We start from the raw sequence: 17,606 nt of genomic DNA on the forward strand, positions 1-17,606 counted from the left end.
ATAATGTTGATAGTGATGCTGGTGATCCAAACTTTGGAGAGGTGGAGGTTGAGAATGACAAGGAAGGTATGTGATTGCTTCTGTCTCTTTTTACACTTTGTTGTGTTTGATTGTAGATTTGTTCCATTTATTTAGTACTAATGCCCTTATCTCTGTGGTTTTGTAGAGGACCATTATGGGGACTTGGTCTCTGACAGAGAAGAAGAAGGTAAATTGTCATTTGTTTTGTAGTCTTTTGTTTTTCTTATTCTTTGTTTGTTTGTTATGTTTGATTGTTATGTTTGTTTGAAGGGCTCTAACTGAATCATTTGTTTTTGGGAATTTGTATCAGAAACCAACAAGAATGATGGGCTTGAACTTATAGTATCAGAAAGCAACAAGTCTGATGGGCCTAATTGTTCAAAGCCTCATGATAACACACAGTTTGAGGAAGAGCATGCACGACATTTTAAGGATGAGGAAGATGAGGAGATGTTCCCTGAGAGAATTACTTTTGAACAAGTGGATCCTTACAGCCTAGTGAAGGGAAGCAAGTTTGTCAGCAAGAATACTTTCAAGAAGCATTTGAGGGCCTACTGTGTGAAGCATAAACATCAGGTCAAGTTTAAAGATTCAAACAACTACAAGATTAGGGTGAAGTGCATTCATCACGAGAAGACCAAGTGTCCTATGTTCATTTATGGAAGAGTTTTGAAGGGTGAAGGAACTACATTTACTCTGAGAAGTTGGAATGTCAAGCACACATGCAATGGAAATGTTAAAGGGGAGAACAGATGTGCAAATCCAGAACTTGTAGCTGACTGGTACATGCAAAGGTTGGAGACTCTTGGTTACAAAAACAAAATCCCTGATCCTGAGTCATTGGCAAATGAGTTCAACAAAACAATGAAAGTGAACATTAAGTACCATACAGCATGGAGAGCAAGAAATATTGTGTTGCAGAATCTTCATGGCAGCTATGAGGAGCAGTACAAGAAAATTCCTGCATTCTGTGAAATGGTGAAGGTAACATTACTTTGTTGCAGGAAAAAATGCATGACAGTGTAGCTAGTTTCTCATATGGAAGCACAGACAACACATTCTTGTCAATGACACTCTGCTTCAAGCCTGCTATAGAAGGATTCTTGGCTGGATGTAGGAAAATCATTGGATTGGATGCTTGCCATTTGTATGGGAAGTATGGTGGTGTGTTACTGGTTGCAACAGGTCTAGATGGTCAGAATGGTTTAGCACCTCTTGGTATAATGGTGTGTAGGAATGAAACCATTGAGAACTGGAAGATATTTCTCAAAGACTTGAAAGATATACTGGGTGAAGACTTGCATTTCACCATTATATCAGACAAGCAGAAGGGGATTAGTGAAGCTTGTGACAAATACTTCTGCTTGGATGAGCACAGATTATGTTTCAGGTTAACTTTTACTTGACATACATTTCAACATTTCCTTTTTTTATATCCTTAATATTTCCTAATAATATAAGTTCAATAACTAACTGTTTCTTATTGATAAATTGACAGAAATTTGATGAAGAATTTCAAGAAGTATTTCAAGTCATACAGCTTACATGTTCATTTCTCGAATGCTGCCAAATGTTACAAGAAGAGACACTATCAGGTATGCTCATTTCTCAAAACAATATAATGTAATTTCAAGTATTTCATACATGAGTTTGATATTATTTATGTCATGTTTGTTTTTAGCAACACATGGATAAATTATTTGCTGAGGATGAAAAAGCTGCATTGTATCTCATAGATCAAAAACCTGAAAGCTGGTCTAGGTCTCATTTCTCAAATGACAGCAAGTGTGAGCACATCAACAATAATTTCTCAGAGTCTTTCAACAACATGGCCAAGCCCTTTAGAGATAAGCCAATCATTACACTTGTACAAATGTATAATAAACTGGTGATGGGTCTTTTCTTCAAGAGGAGGAATGAAAGTGAAAAATGGCAGGATGGTGAGATAGTTCTAAAGGCAATGAAGCTGATTACAAAGATGCGGGACTTAAATCATCTGTTTGAGTTAACTGGAGCTGTAAGGGGAAGGGTGTATGAGGTCAGGGAGAAAGAGAAAGGCTTCTTCTCAACCTGCTTTCAATCAGACTAATAAACATATTGGATCTGTCAACAACAAGTCACCTTCACAGTTGCAGATCCAAAGGGAAAGAAGAAACCAAAGAAGTACATGAAAGTATGATGGATTCTATGTTTGTGTTTGTCTCTTTTGTTTTTGTTCTGTGACTGGATCTGAACAATATGGTTGATACTATTTATGTTTCAATTTGGTTATCTTTTGTGAATGGATGAACGGATGTTTTTGTAAGACAATGCAAGTTCTGAAATGGGATAAATTTTATTATAAAATTGTTGCAGGCTACATTTTCAGATTTTTCTTAAATTCCTTGCATATTTCATACACTTTACCCTTCATTGTGTCTTTGATTTCAATGACAAGAGCATCTGAATCCCATATGAATGCATCACAGGATTTCTTCTTGCACACAAGGTAAGCTATGTTGAAATTATGTTGATTTTTGCATATCTTCAGTTCTAATTGAGAGTTGCAGTTGTCTTTAAAGCATTTTTGAACCTTCAGTGGACAACTTGTAACATTGTGGTTGTCTTCTCCACGGGCAATACAACCATGACCTGATGGAAGCTTGATTGGAAGTGCTGAAGAATGGGTAGAAGCTTGAGAAAACCACTCAAAGTAGTTGCAGGTAGGATTCAAGCATTTCAAGAACAACTTTCCATTACTTACATCTGTTTTAGACCTCAACAAAGCTCTTACTCCATTACAAGGTACATGTTTGCACCTTGAATAAACCCATGGACATGCTTTTGTTTCATGATCTTCTTCCATTTCACACATTAAACACACTACCATACTAGTTGAAGAACTTGCTTTATCATTCATACCACCACCCATTTTTCAGATCTGAAAATGAAGAGAAGCAGAAGTATGTGGTTGTGGAGATGTTCATTTATGATTTATGGAGAAGAAGATAAGAGTGCCACGTAAGCAGTGCCACATGGGCCTTGCCACGTAACCTGTGCCACGTACGCACTGGGTGACGACGTATAAAGAGTCACAGTAGCTGGTTGGGCCGAAATAACCGATTCAAAGGACTATCTTGTCATTTTAAGTGCACCTAACGGTGCTAACTTTTCATCCATCACTTTTGGTCAAAACTTGCCTAGTCTAGCAATAAATAAAAAAGTGGCCTAGATTTGAAAAGCACCAAAAAACAGACCTATTTTTGTAAAAAGCCCATATAAAAAAATAACAAAAGAAAACCAAATTCATTTCATTCCAGTAGAACAAACCTTGAAACCGGCAGGTGCAGAAACTTGAACATCTTTGATAGGTCTGATCTCTACTCCAAGTGTGTATTCAACACCATCCGTCATAGTCAGAAGACGCCTATTTTCTGGATGATGATTTATATGACCCATCTGGTTAACCTGTCAGAAAAATTGTTACTCAAGGTCAAATATGCGACATATTCTCAAACATGGTTAAACAGTAACTAGATTACTTCTAAGAGCAAGCACTGTGTTTAATACCTGGAGAACTAATGGATCAGGATGATGAGCTAGATCAAAAGTATGAGTATTTTTAGGAAGCGTACCCCTACAAGAAAATCTCATATCAGAAAACAGAAACCGCTGGAAGATGAGTTTCTCTTTCTCAGCAAGATCGAAGTTATCAAAACCAGGATTTGAGATATTCAACTCTGCGGTACATGAATCCAACCATTCTTGTTTCAGTTTCGACCTAAAATTCTCAGGAAAACTAGTCCTCGTGGTTCCAGTACTAGTTTCCATAGCGGAAGAAATAGGGTTCGCGTTTGAAGAATCTCGATTTCGTTTAGACATGGTAACTAGTGGCGGAAATGGACGGCGTATTGTACCGCAAGAACTTGGTTTTGCGGAAGAATGGATTTGTGTGATGAAGAAGGATAAAGAAAAAAACGAGACGACACTTGGGCCTTAGGTTCTTAATGGTTGTGCGGTTCCTCTGACGTAAACAATTTTGCATCTGCTGTTTCATAAGTACCGGACAGCCAGTTGAATGGTTCAGCGTTCTGGGGTCAAAAATTGTTATTTAGTCTCTGCAGGAGGGTTTATGTTAGCTAATAGCTACCGTTCTTGACAATTTATGCAATTTTGCATCTTCAATCATGGTCCCTAAAAGCTCAAGCTTGGTAAACTGTCCCCATTTATCTCTAAAAGCCAAAATTCTATGGCGTAATCTCCATGATAAAATTGCCTTTTCTGGTACAAACACTCAGCATGAAGAGAATCAACAGCATTCAGCACCCAACAAACAGAGAACTTAGAGAAACAATCCGGATATAACAGCAAAGAACAAACAAGTAACAAAGTAGACATTTCATTCATCAATGTTATACACTTTTAATCATCAAATTCGATTTGGAGACCTGAATGATAGAGCATCATATAAAAGAATTGAATTGTAAAGGAAGATATTCAAAAGATACCCGGTTCCTTCTAACCTGTATTCTTGATTTTCTGCCTACCAATAACTAAAAACAAAACAACCGTTTTAGAATCCAAACAAAAATTAAAACCACAAGAACCCCTTGTCAGTTAAATTCTCCATTCAACACGGTCGACAAAATCACCTACCTTTTACACTTTAACCGCCTTGCGTTCTGGTGGAACAGGGTAATTCCCAGTGAAACAAGCATAGCAAAAACCAGATGAATCTTCTTTGAGTAATTTCTTCAAGCTATCAAATGGAAGAAAAGCAAGCGAGTCACACCCAATGTACTTCCTAGTTTCTTCAATACTCAACCTTTTCGAAATCAACTCCTCTGCATTTGGTGTATCAACTCCATAATAACAAGAAGCAACCATTGGCGGACTCGCGATTCTCATATGAACTTCTGTTGCTCCAGCTTCTTTCAACAACCTAACAATTTTCGAAGATGTTGTTCCTCTAACAATTGAATCGTCAACGACGACAACTCTTTTACCTTCAATAACACCCCTAACCGGTGCAAGTTTCAATTTCACACCAAAATCTCTAATTTTCTGCGTAGGTTCAATAAAGGTTCTTCCAACATAATGTGATCTTATCAAACCTTGTTCAAATGGAACCCCGGCTTTAGCCGCATACCCAAGTGCAGCAACAACCCCTGAATCAGGCACTGCTATGACAACATCACAATCAACAGGAGCTTCTGTAGCTAAAATCTCACCAAATTCCCTTCTCGATTGATAAACTGATCGACCAAAAACAACCGAATTCGGCTGAGAAAAATAAATATGCTCAAAGATACAAGCTCTTCGTTCAAACTGAGGCGTTAAATAAAAACTTTGAAGACCATCTTTATCAACCACAATTACTTCACCAGGATGCACTTCTCTCTCATATGTTGCTTCAATCAAATCTAATGCACAAGTTTCAGAAGCAAAAGCATAAGAACCATTACTTCTACGACCCATAACTAACGGTCTAAACCCGTGAGGATCACGAACAACAACTAATTTCTCTTCAATAACAAATACCAAAGAATATGCACCTTTAACTTGTTCACAAGCATCAACAATACTAAGCAATAAATTTGAAGCTTTTGAATGAGCAATCAGATGTAAAACAACTTCAGTATCAGAACTAGAATTAAAAATAGCACCAGTTTCTTCAAGCTTAGCTCTCAGTGAAGAATAATTGACAAAATTACCATTATGAGCAACAGCAACTTTATCAAATTTACAATCAACAAAAAAAGGTTGGACATTCTGAAGCATCGAAGCACCAGCAGTTGAATAACGTACATGACCAATTGCTAAATCACCAGGTAATTGATTAAGATTTGATTCATTGAAAACTTCAGAAACTAAACCAACACCACGAATGTACTTGAATTCGGACTGATCAACAGTAACAATACCAGCACCTTCTTGTCCACGATGCTGAAGTGCGTGGAGAGCCAAATAACAAAGACGGGAAGCTTCTGGATCGCCATAAATACCAGCAACACCACATTCTTCTCTAAGTTTATCATCAAAATCATCATCTTGGTTAGCTGCAATGGTGAAATCAGATGTGGGTTTTTGGTTTTTGCAAGAAAGATTGAATCTTTTTTGGGTTTGATTAGTTATAGACAGTGATTGACATAATGGTGGTGATGAGCTTGGATTTGCTGGTTTAAGGTTCAACAAGGGTTTAACCAAAACTGGGGTTTTGAAAGTATAATGAGGGTTCTGTGTTGAAGATGTTATTGATGATCGGACAGATGAGAGATTTGTTGTTGCCATTGAAGAAATTTCTGCAAACCTCTAATGGAGGTGGAGGAAGAGGAGGCAGTGAGGGATACTGCAATTTGGCGTGTGTAGGGTTTAAGTCTTTAACAGGAAAAGGAAGGCGTCTGCCGGACTTGGGTAGGTCGAGACGGGTCCCCATCCGGATCAGGATCCGTCACTGATGGGTCATATTTTTCGGGTTTGAAGTTTTCTGGTGCCGAAAAATATGGCACTGCGGCATTGACATCAAAATGTAGTTCTCATATCCTGGAACTGGCAGTTATGTTGTTCTCAGATTTGTCCACCTTACCAATTCTCGTGTATGGATCCGTCGTCGTAACGTTTAACGTGCACGATGAAGAAGTTGGTAGGAGGTACCTGAAAATTGTAGGATTCCGTACGCATCCCAGAATTACGAGGTGAGAGTAAAGCCGAATATACACTATTTGATGCTGCAGCAGTTGGACATCGATGGGATTTGTACGATTCGTAGCGTTCTTGGCCAAAATGTAGCTCTTGATTACTACACAAGCCTGGTTGAGTTACTGAATTTCACAAGACATTGGTGTACTTCGGCGTAAATTTGTAATAATAAATCTTTTTTCTTTTTTTCAGTGTACTATTGAAGAAATATCAATGCACAAGCAGGCAAAACAAAACTATGGTCATCTAGTTATATGTTAAATTGTACTTCCAGAACTTCCAAGTTAATATAGCAATCATTTGCAACTCAATTTCACCGGCACGTATTATGTACTCCCTGTCGGAACAATTACGCAACCATTCAAATAAAAAAACAATAATTCTTCTCCCTATATAAACTTTCACTAAATTGAGTTTTGAAAGCATCCCAACTTATTACTTTCCCGAACCAATCTTAGATCTTAACTATGGCTTCCTCATCAACCAAGTTTTAGTTTAACTATGGCCTTATTCATCATTTTGGCTGCTTTGGCTCACTAGGGTTACCACAGTAGGGTACGGGACTGATAGTGATGGAACTAAGTATTGGCTCGTGAAGAATTCATGGTGAACATCATGGGGTGAGGACGGATACATAAGGATGCAAAGAGATGTTGATGCTAATGAAGGTCTATGTGGTACTGCCATGGAAGCCTCCGACCCAACTGCATAAGAAGAAACACAATTATAGATGAATATTTCCTCTTGATATATCTATGTTTATCCTTTCCTTATACTAAATACTACAAACTGCTTTCTGGAAAAGGAATGTGTTGGATTGGATGTACTAACCTGAAAGTTTCAGAACTGAAAATATACGAAACTTGGAAAGAAAATATATAAAACAATCCACTAGTAAGTAGAAGGGAAAGTAGTGCCTCAAATGCATCAGAAGACATTATGATAACATGTTGTCATAATTCACAGATTGATGGACATGGTGGACATCAGTGACACCTTTCCGGAATCGAAATGTTCTAACTTATACTCAAGGGACAAACAACTATTCAAGAAAAATTACCTCCTAAGCCTGTAGAACTCGAAATCCAATCTTTGAGGAAAATATTTTCCAAGCAATGTGGAAATGTTGCAGAGATCCCATAGAAGTTACTGTATTGTAACATCTGCAGTACCTTATGCATGTTTGCCTTCTAATGTAACAGTCCCTAAAGTGGAACACAAGATTGTTAAGAAAAATAGAGTTCCTGACTGTTGAAAATATGAATGAAATTGCATTGAATTGATTGATAAAATTCAGTAAGCTATTTAACTTTATGGTCAGTAAAATGGAAATGGATACTGTTGCGTTGAAATACCTTCAAGCGAAGTGATCCCCGAAATATGTTTGTTGAGAGATTATACAGCAATCAGTTTTTCCATTTCAGTAGGCCTGCAAATATTACACAAAGAGGAGCTGCAAAAGCAAGACCAAAAAATTGTGGTCGGCAGGAGGAGGATTGGAGTGCAAAAACAAGACAAAAAAACGTGGTCGGAAGGCAGGATTCGAACCTGCGCGGGCAAAGCCCACATGATTTCTAGTCATGCCCGATAACCACTCCGGCACGACCACATTGTTGTACTCTTTTTTCAGACACATCAAATATATATATTCAGAAAACAGCTTATTTCAAAGAAGCTTTATGAAGAAGGCCCTTGGATTAAAAATAATGACAAAATAACCTGCTGTCTACCCAAATCAATAATTGAAGAACTTGACAATGGATTTTATTGTCAAGCACACCCTTTTAGGGAACCAATTACAGAAAGATACAAATGAGAAAGAGATAAAGAATCAGAAAATAACATTCAAGCGATTAATAACATCACTCAGACAATAAATAAATGCTCCAAAGAAGCAAAAAATCTATTTAAGGTTTTAATTTTAAAAGCATTGAAGGGCTCCACGAAGAATGGAATACTGTCTTGCAATTATACTGTTCCAAAAAGGATAAGTATGGCAGGCGCATGGATATTATTATGTAGTAACAAAGAATATAGCTTGAAAGTTAAGTACAAAGTACAATAGCACCTGAAAGATTCCTTGCTTAGACAAACTCTGAACATCTACTGGAATTTGACCATCCTTGGGAACCAACAGGGCAATAACATACCGACTTGCTGCACAAAAAAATGACTTTTCCGAGTTACGGATAAGATGAATTTATAATATAGACAATAACGAAATGCAATTCACCAATTTTTGGAATTAAAGAACCCATTTGTGGTAACAATAAAAACACGGTGGTGGTGATACACTAATACTTGTATTGCAAACAAGAGAAGGAAACTTCTTAAGAAGATAACACTTATGTCCCGATGCATTATTACATCAATTCATCTTCACATACACACAATCTCAATTAAGGCATCATTTAGCAATACATATCAGGCAGCTAAACCATGATTAAACCATGAAACTTCCAGTGTTTCAAGGTTGTGCATTTAAACACTTGCAAATTTTGTGAATGGGAGAATCAAAAACATTTCATTAAAAAGAAAGGTTTCAAGCAGTACAACTGGAAATGTCAAATATGATATATCCAACTTACAGGTACCCATGTTGGATCCTATCTAAGCAAAGGAGCATCAACATGAATTAAGCTGGCAATTTGAAGGCCTATGGCCTAGTCTGAAGATTCTCTCCCTCCCTCCATTATTATATCAATGCTATTTTTTATTATTTATGTTGAATCATATATTTTAGAAGAAAAAAAAAGTATTCTATGTAATGGAGGGAAGGAGGAGCAAATGCTAAAATAAATAAATAAATAAAACGTTCACTCACAGGGTTCTTCATACAATTTTGAGGATCTCTAAAAGTTCGATTTAAAGCATCTGCAATGGCAGTAATGAAGCCAGAGATAGATAAACCACTAGTTTCTCGGTCATGTGAACCATTCAACAAAAACACCTGCATTTGGGAAAGCAGTTAACAACTACTGTTACTAATTGAATTTTACTCTTCTTACGAACAAGTCAAGCTGCTACGGCATGGAGATAAAATTTCCTTACTGAAAAGAATCTCATCATCGATAATTTACAGCGACATAGTAAAGACACGAATTATCGGAGAACTCTTTTCAGTTTTGAACGGGCAACCAAACACTACAGCACTTGATGGAAAAAATTACCTTAGGAGTTAGGACAAGACCTTGAGAAAATGACCTCCCCAGAGCCAAGCAATACCTACATATATCCAGACATAAATAGAGATAGAAAAAAGAAAAGAAAAATATGCTTTATCCTTCCTCTTCAGGGAACTGTAAATCGTATCAGTTAATAAATGAGGGAATTGTATAAATACCCCTCATTTTCAGGATCCTTAATAAATTTGGTTTTCATAACAATAACTAAAATAAAGATATGAGTATCCGTAAATCAATCTGCCACTTTATCTTTTGGTCATGTTTAGTATTCTTAAAACATACAGATGCCTAAAAGTGGCCAAATGATCACAAGATAAAAGTCCTGATAGGCCAACCACCCCAGGACTTCACCCTACGGCATCCCAACAAAGGACTTCATCGTTAGTACCATTCAGCCATAACCTAATGCCTAATGTGAATATATTGTTTGTGTTGCGTGCTAATTTGTAGCTTGCACCAAATACGAGACCTCCCTAAAGGAGGTCCGGACCATGCATATAGGATTAACAATTTCTAAATTAAATGTCTAGTACAAAAGGGTGCAGGTTTACAATTGTGGTATACGGTCATAGTTCATATGGGAAAACCAGCTAAAATTAGAAATGTTCATATTAGGTGGCTCTAGTATGGAGAAGCGAACCAACTGTCAAAAATCATGGTCAATTCTTGTAGCAGTATTGAACATATGCCTCATAAACAATCAAATATATGGTCATCGAAGCTTACCAGTGAGGGGCAAACTGAAGTAAAAAGGGATCCCATTGCATAAACAAGGCAGACCCCTTTACTCAACTGCTCCAGAGCACTAGGATTTACTGTGGGAAAGACCTAATCAAATGAAACAATCTGGTATCAAAGGTTGCAAGCTATTGAAAACCATGACTAATTTAAAAACTGAACCATTAGTTTCTGAAAGAAAACAAATGTAGGTTAGCTCAAGACATAGTTTACCAAAATAACTGGCAGCTAAATTATATTTATATTTTTAATACGTACAATTGAAATAACTGTCTTTACAGTTTAATAAAATGAAACCATTTTGAGTCAGAACACTAATAAATGCCCAAATATGCTCATACTAAATCATTTTAAAGCTTTCAGCTCCTGACTTCCCCTTTCTGGAATGAGCACAAGAAGAAACTTAAGCAAGATGAAGACAATTACGCTTTTGAAGGTTTACAACGCCATCTTCGTATAGAAGAGGACTCTTATCAAACTGAAACTCATTCTAAAGCAGACAATCTGGAAGAAAGAATTCTTTGAAGCTTAAAAATGATACTCAGCTTTAAGAAGAAAATTCCTGACACGAATTGTTGGATGTTTTCTGAAATCGAAAAAGGGTTTCTGTGTCATAATGTTTTCTGTCTTTTAGTGTAACTACCTATCAGTTATACTAAAAGACAGAAATCCTTTCTATTTTCTTGTGAAATTTCTATCTACAGATTTTCTATGTATTTTGGCTAAAAATCAGATTTCAAATTTAGAGACAGAATCATGAAGATATTAAAAGTATTAGTGGGTGTGGGTGTCAGCGAAAATATTATATGTAGAAGGCCTCCTATTTAATCCAAAAAGACACACTAACTTTATTCAATATTACCCATTCAAACTCATTTTGTCCTTTGTTCTGGATACAAGCGTGCTCGAGATCTGGAGAGGTGTATTGTAGTCCCAAGTGAGATTAGGGACACGGTAATCAGTTTAAGCTAGTGAATTTCTTCCGAGGAGGTGGGAGGCGTGGCCCCTCATAAAACAGTCAGTGGATTTGATGTGGGGGTTCGCAAAGAGGGGAACTCACTTGCTTTTAGTAAATAAGAGTGGGTGTCAGGTAATGGCATAAGACATGGACGGGTGTTACCGAAAGATTAGCACATTTAGTAGGAAGTTGGTGAGTCTAAACTAACGTGCGTAAAATATAAGAGATCTGAGGGGTGGGGTGGTGAATCAGACAACCAAAAACCATAAAAATCACTAACCTCGTGTAACAAGTTTCTTCCCTCACTTGACATGTAGAATATTCTCTTTGTTCTTGAAGCCAATGCTGGAATGGAGGAGCCTTTCTATCCACAAGAATAAAACAACGAAATAAGCAGCTATATATGTCAACACATACAAAAGAATAACTATGTTAACAGTAGATACACGGTATAGCTTATGTGCATAAAGTAAATCGTCGTCAATAATGTCTATCAACCAAATTTAATATGCAGTCACCAACCTAAAAAACACCACTATACTGAAACCATAATTCAGCAACTTTTTATAGTCATGTCTCCTTTGACATATCTTAATGCAAAAAGTAATGCAGGATATGCAACATCAACATCAAATACGATTAAGTTTCACATCAAATGTTTCAGCATTTATCCCCAATATTGATTGCTGGATATTGCAAGCCGACTCTTTAGGTAACAAATCATCAAAAAAAGGGTATCAAACAGAACTTTTAGTACATAAAAAACCATGACCACTAAAGAAACAATGAATCAAGGTTCATAAAGTTATTTTTTTATATGGGCCAAAAGATGATTATACTGCTCGATATGGTACTATCACGCATACTGGCAGATAAAATGATAAACTTGAGGCCTGACTGAGCTCTTTGGTAATATGGCTTAGAAATTATTTAAACAGAGCAGGGAAGAATGAAGAAAAATAAAAATAATTTATTACCAAAATTACCTTATCAACAGGTTGAATAGATCCAATAGATGCAATATTTGTTGTTGCCCATGTATTATGGTTCCATCCTAAACACAAATGCTACAAAGCCAGAAACAAACTTGAGATCAGCAAATCGACATACGTGTTCACTGCTCATTTGGAACAGAAAAATTATATGTTGCACCAGCATTTGTGAAAAAAGATGAAAAACATTAGCAGACAACCATACCCATAATTCACATCCCAACGTAAGTCTGTCATTTGTGGATATCACAGGGAGAATGAGACTTTCTGTCGGAATATTTGTAACACGTGAAAACATGAGTACTGCAGCATCTACAGACTGGAAGAATATTTGGGAACCTGCAAAGAAAAAATTTGCAATGCTGTAAGCATAATGGAAGTCAGTTTGCAGCAATGACCCAAGAGCAAGAGCGCAGTTCAACATGCAAACCTTTTGGTAATATTAAGTATGCAATACTCTTAAATTATAGGGTCCTTACAGAAAACCGAAAAGCAAGGTATAGAGGTGCCATGGGTGTTATTTTTTATAGCACAACTAGGTCACTAGCAACCCCTACACAAGCTTTAACTATCTCTTTCCTTTTTCAAATAAAATCCACTTCTTTTTTTAATCCTGAAGTACTACGTTTTCTCGCATTTATTATAAGCTTCCACAACCAGAAACACTATCAGATAACAACGAAACTACTAATACCATAATTCTATCACTGTGTTTCTAGACTCTATACAAACTAATCTGCTGCCTCACAAAAGGGAACCATTATACCACCCCAAGCATTAAATCAAGACCACAACAACCTCAACGGTTTCTCAAACATCTATAACAATTGCCAAGAACCATTCCTCCATAGAGCTTCCCTTGGTCCATTAAGTGTAAATCCACTACCTAACAAAATTGAAATTGATTTCATAGATTTTCTTATTCCATAACCAACTCAACAACCTCGCCTAGGTTTAGTGGAGACGACTGGTATAATAATGAAAAAGGAATTATTACCACAAGCCAAACACCAAGGTATCATTTTATGATAAGTAAAAGCATGATCTGAGTTTGATCCATCCAAGCAAAAAATAATACCTTCTATTGCTGAAACAAAACTATTCCCCTTGCCCGCCGGAGGATCTGTGTAATGTGCAACTATCAGAAAGCGTCAAATATTAGGGTCAAAATTTTGAAGAAGCAAAAATCTACTAACTAGAAGGACAATGTCATTGAACACAATTGCAATGGAAAAAGAGAACTCATTTGAAAAAATAACTAAAACTTTCTTTCAATTTTTAAACTGAAGTCAAACACTGGATACCTGATTTTGGAAATAAGCCAAAAAGGCTCTGATGTTTTCTCAGTGGGGTTTTGATACACCATTCAATAGAGAGTGCTCTCCTTCAACAATATCATACCTGTCAAATTATGAACTCGGCACACTAATTCAACAGTCCCACGACCACGGAACCTAGCAAAACAATAACAGAAATCTAATATTAACAATCTGAAGGCATGATTTGACTTGATAACCCCACTACATAAAATCGACTGAAGAAGATAAACCATGCTAGGAAAAAACAGGAAACAACAAGATATTCTCAGAGTGTAAGTAATTTTGTGTAAAGAAAAGATTTATCAAAAGCTAATCAAGAAGCAAATCGTGATTTTGGTATTCTTCGACCAGTCAAGCAAAAGATATTTCTAAATGGTAACTTCTCCCAATAGCGGTAACAGTCAACATAGAAACCTGGCTCAAAATGACATTTATTGCAAATCTTGCCACATTAAAGTGGAAAAGGTAAAAGCGGCTTAAGAGGGTTAGACAGGCTCTCCAAAACTATGGCGAAAAATGTGCACCATTAAGCTTCAAATTGAGTAGACATCAAATGGAGGTTAAAGTCTTTAGTGAACTGAAACGAACGAAACTCATCATACACTATTCAAATTTCAAACAAAATTAACCAGCCTAGTTTTGAATAGGGAAAGGCAGATTAGATCTTAGTACCATTCTGATTTCGCGTGTTCTCAATCAAGATGTAACTGTGTCCAAGCAATCTTCATATAGCAAGAGCTTCAGTGACTTCATCTGACATGCAATCTCAAACGTCTCGATCGAAATTCATCTAATGCCTCCAACACCTATACAAAATCAATTTCTATCATCTTAAACAAACTATTCGATTCAATACAATACAATCAAACATCATAATATTAGCTGAAGAAATCTAAGTTGTTAAAATTCACCAAGTACACTGAACAATTTCTGCAGTCCTTCATCAGAAACACGTAGTTGTCAGCTCTTTCATATCTTCAACGACGCCATTAATTTCAGTTCCACCTGATACAATTTCATAAAACTGATCAAATTTTCACCAGAAAATGACATGACAAAAAATCAAAATAAACAAAAATTAAAAGAATCAAAAAGATTATATGTGTAAGAGAGATTCAAGACCTGAGAAAACCAGCAGTGAATCTCAGGGTTAGCCATATACCTAGAGAGTATGAAGAAGCAGAAGGAGGGAGAAACTGAAGAGAGAGAAGAAATTGAGAAAAGAAAGCGGGACGGACCTACAAATCAATATGTACGCCATCTGTACTGTATTCGGTGTACCCCGATTTGACGATTCAATCCTAACTCGAACCGCGTGAGTTCACACGGTTAAGTTCCATGACATTACTGAACTGAACCTCTGGTATTTAGCACTTGCCGTATTAACTTAGGAAACTATACCATCGCAGCTAAGATTTAGAAGGTGAAGTTGGCTTCTAAATATTGTGCTCAGTAACACTACAAATAGCAGCCTGCAAGGTCTCAACCAGAAACCTAACAAACAAAAATATTCAGGGAGACGGTGAAGAAGCCCGGTAACAAAATTAATCAGGTATCTCTCTGGTAATATTCGTCTGCAGTGCTAGAGTTTCTCTTCTTTTGCTTTTTATTCTTCTTTAGTAATCAAGAATACTTTGATTCAGACCAGAAAAAAGTCAGTTAGTTAAGGAAGAAAAAGAATGGCAGAGGGTGGTGACTTACTTGATCAAAAACAGTATTGGTACCATCGTTTATTTGGTAGTAGTGATTTTGAAGATGAACAACCACTTCCAAGTCCTCCTATTGTTCAAACAAAACCGCAAGAAAGATGTATTCTCAGGCTTAGAGTGAGAAAGATTCCAGGGACCAATATGTATAAGAACCTTTCATATAAAAATCAAGATGATGCAGTTCAGGAGCCCAAAGTTGAAGATGCTAATAAAGCGGAAAGAAAATTACATTGTGAGGAAAGACTAGATGATGTAGTTCAGGAGCCCAAAGTTGAAGCTGCTAAAAGGAAATTACATTGTGAGGAAAGACAAGAAAAGGCAGGGAACAAGATTACTGCTAAACCGAAGCTGCAGGTGAGCAAGTGTGCTAAAAAGAACCATGGAGACAGCGTCAGGGCGCGCATAGAGTGGAAAAGCAAACATCTAGGGGTTCGGAAAATTAAACATCTATCAGTCCACAAGCCTAATCTCCTGATGGCATTCTGATTTTCTTTTCTTCCTTCCATTTTTGCTTTGTGCATCAGATGTAATCTAATGTAATTGAAACACAATGAAATGCTTGATCCCTATTTGGATTTTGTAAAGGGTTTAAGAAATTAAACCTCTTATTCATATTCTCTTGTGCAGCAAGTTTATTGGTTGTGTCTGTGTGTATGATGATTATACCTGTTTTTGCCTTTATTTTAGAGCTCTATTTGATTGGATTCCAGTTAAATTATTGAGTGTTTATCATGAGAATCACATAAAGCTTTTTAGTACGACATCAAAAAAAAAATTCTTTTAACTAATCTGAAACTGTAAATACACCACCATTCTTTTTTTCTTATTATAACGAGAAACCTTAACCCCTAATAATTTCAGCAATAACCTTAACCACAAAGAAGAACGTGAAAACTCCAAAGAACACATTGAACACGTTCATCCAGGAGATAAGCAAGTCCAGCCTTCTAGTTATTGGGAAGAATAAACTTTCACTGAAAGACCTGATTGATCTGTGAATACATCCGGTTGATGCAGTGTGCATCTCCTCCTCATCCTTCTTCTTCCACCATGATATGCTCGGAAGTGTAACTTCAAAACGTATTCTCCTTTGCATTGTTTCACCTCTTGTTTCTTCTTCGATTTGGATTTAAACATCTTCATAAGTGACCGTGGAAGGTTAAATTAAGGAGGGTTGGTACTTATTTTCTATCAAACCATCCAAAACAAAGCGAATAAAGTTGCTTTGAATATGAAGATGGAACATCTTTGGAAACAAATAGTAAAAAAGGAGTATTTACCTGTTGTATCATTGATTTCCTTCTAAAGTTTTTTACAATACACTCCATGGTTCAATTTACATGAGGCGGACCTTTGTGCATGCCAGCAGACGACGAGGCTCCGGTGTTGTCTAAACGTGGTTTGTTTGGTGTTTCTCTTTCTTTTTAGCGTGCCCTTGATAGACAATGCGGCATGTTAAACTTCAAAATGATAGTGTAGGTTTGGAAATTCATTGCAAGTATAGGGACGATAATCTTAATACATGCTAAGTACTTCAATCTAGAACGATCCGTGTCACCTGTACTTGTACAGTCATGCTGTTGCACAACACTCAAGAACTGTTCTTTTGAATTGGCCTAAATGTTGTTCCCAAACCAATTGTCAAAGCCAGAAGTGCGTATATATGGAATAATTGAATCTTAATGCATCATGACAATAACAAAGTATTCCTCCAATTTCTTCCGTCAACTAAACTTTTTTCAATTTGCGGAATGTAGCTTTCTGCTGTTTATTTCCCGCAACTTCATGTTCTGAAGGCTAATGTTACCCGAACTTAAAGTACGAGAACGAGAACCTGTTAGACGGCCACAGCACCAAGAAAGAAAAACAAGAAAGCTGCATAGAGTCGACAAGGGACAGTGACTCTCCTCTCCATGCCACATCCAAGATAGGAAAAATTAGAAAAATACAACAACATCGAGCAATAGTGAGGATACAGCATACATTGTACACTTGACCGCTGTAAT

The 17,606-nt window shown here is 36.8% G+C and overlaps 3 protein-coding genes and 1 non-coding gene across 5 annotated transcripts; all 4 read right to left on the reverse strand.

Moving 5' to 3' along the window:
* Window positions 1-2,337: 2,337 nt before the first annotated feature.
* Window positions 2,338-4,008, reverse strand: LOC113293468 (recQ-mediated genome instability protein 1-like). 2 transcript variants are annotated; one of them, XM_026542097.1, is made up of 3 exons: window positions 3,571-4,008; window positions 3,331-3,468; window positions 2,338-2,941 (listed from the first exon to the last, which is right to left on the reverse strand). In XM_026542097.1, exons 1-3 carry the CDS (start codon window positions 3,880-3,882, stop codon window positions 2,936-2,938), a joined length of 456 nt encoding a protein of 151 aa, XP_026397882.1. In that variant the 5' UTR covers window positions 3,883-4,008; the 3' UTR covers window positions 2,338-2,935. The 2 variants fall into 2 exon arrangements, with proteins under 2 accessions (XP_026397882.1, XP_026397881.1); XM_026542096.1 differs by lacking the exon at window positions 2,338-2,941 and having other exon boundaries at window positions 3,195-3,468.
* Window positions 4,009-4,383: 375 nt separating this feature from the next.
* LOC113299801 (amidophosphoribosyltransferase, chloroplastic-like) lies at window positions 4,384-6,368 on the reverse strand. Its single transcript, XM_026548890.1, has 2 exons — window positions 4,657-6,368; window positions 4,384-4,553 (listed from the first exon to the last, which is right to left on the reverse strand). Exon 1 carries the CDS (start codon window positions 6,289-6,291, stop codon window positions 4,660-4,662), a length of 1,632 nt encoding a protein of 543 aa, XP_026404675.1. The 5' UTR covers window positions 6,292-6,368; the 3' UTR covers window positions 4,384-4,553; window positions 4,657-4,659.
* Window positions 6,369-6,852: 484 nt separating this feature from the next.
* LOC113293469 lies at window positions 6,853-13,942 on the reverse strand. Its single transcript, XM_026542098.1, has 10 exons — window positions 13,877-13,942; window positions 13,651-13,710; window positions 12,778-12,911; window positions 12,567-12,647; window positions 11,861-11,940; window positions 9,870-9,924; window positions 9,524-9,649; window positions 8,055-8,856; window positions 7,760-7,904; window positions 6,853-7,403 (listed from the first exon to the last, which is right to left on the reverse strand). Exons 3-8 carry the CDS (start codon window positions 12,868-12,870, stop codon window positions 8,803-8,805), a joined length of 489 nt encoding a protein of 162 aa, XP_026397883.1. The 5' UTR covers window positions 12,871-12,911; window positions 13,651-13,710; window positions 13,877-13,942; the 3' UTR covers window positions 6,853-7,403; window positions 7,760-7,904; window positions 8,055-8,802.
* TRNAS-AGA lies at window positions 8,223-8,308 on the reverse strand. Its single transcript has one exon. It is a non-coding gene; the product is annotated as a tRNA-Ser (tRNA).
* Window positions 13,943-17,606: the final 3,664 nt, after the last annotated feature.

Source organism: Papaver somniferum, chromosome 7 (genome assembly GCF_003573695.1).
Source record: "Papaver somniferum cultivar HN1 chromosome 7, ASM357369v1, whole genome shotgun sequence".
Classification (NCBI taxonomy): Eukaryota; Viridiplantae; Streptophyta; class Magnoliopsida; order Ranunculales; family Papaveraceae; genus Papaver; species Papaver somniferum.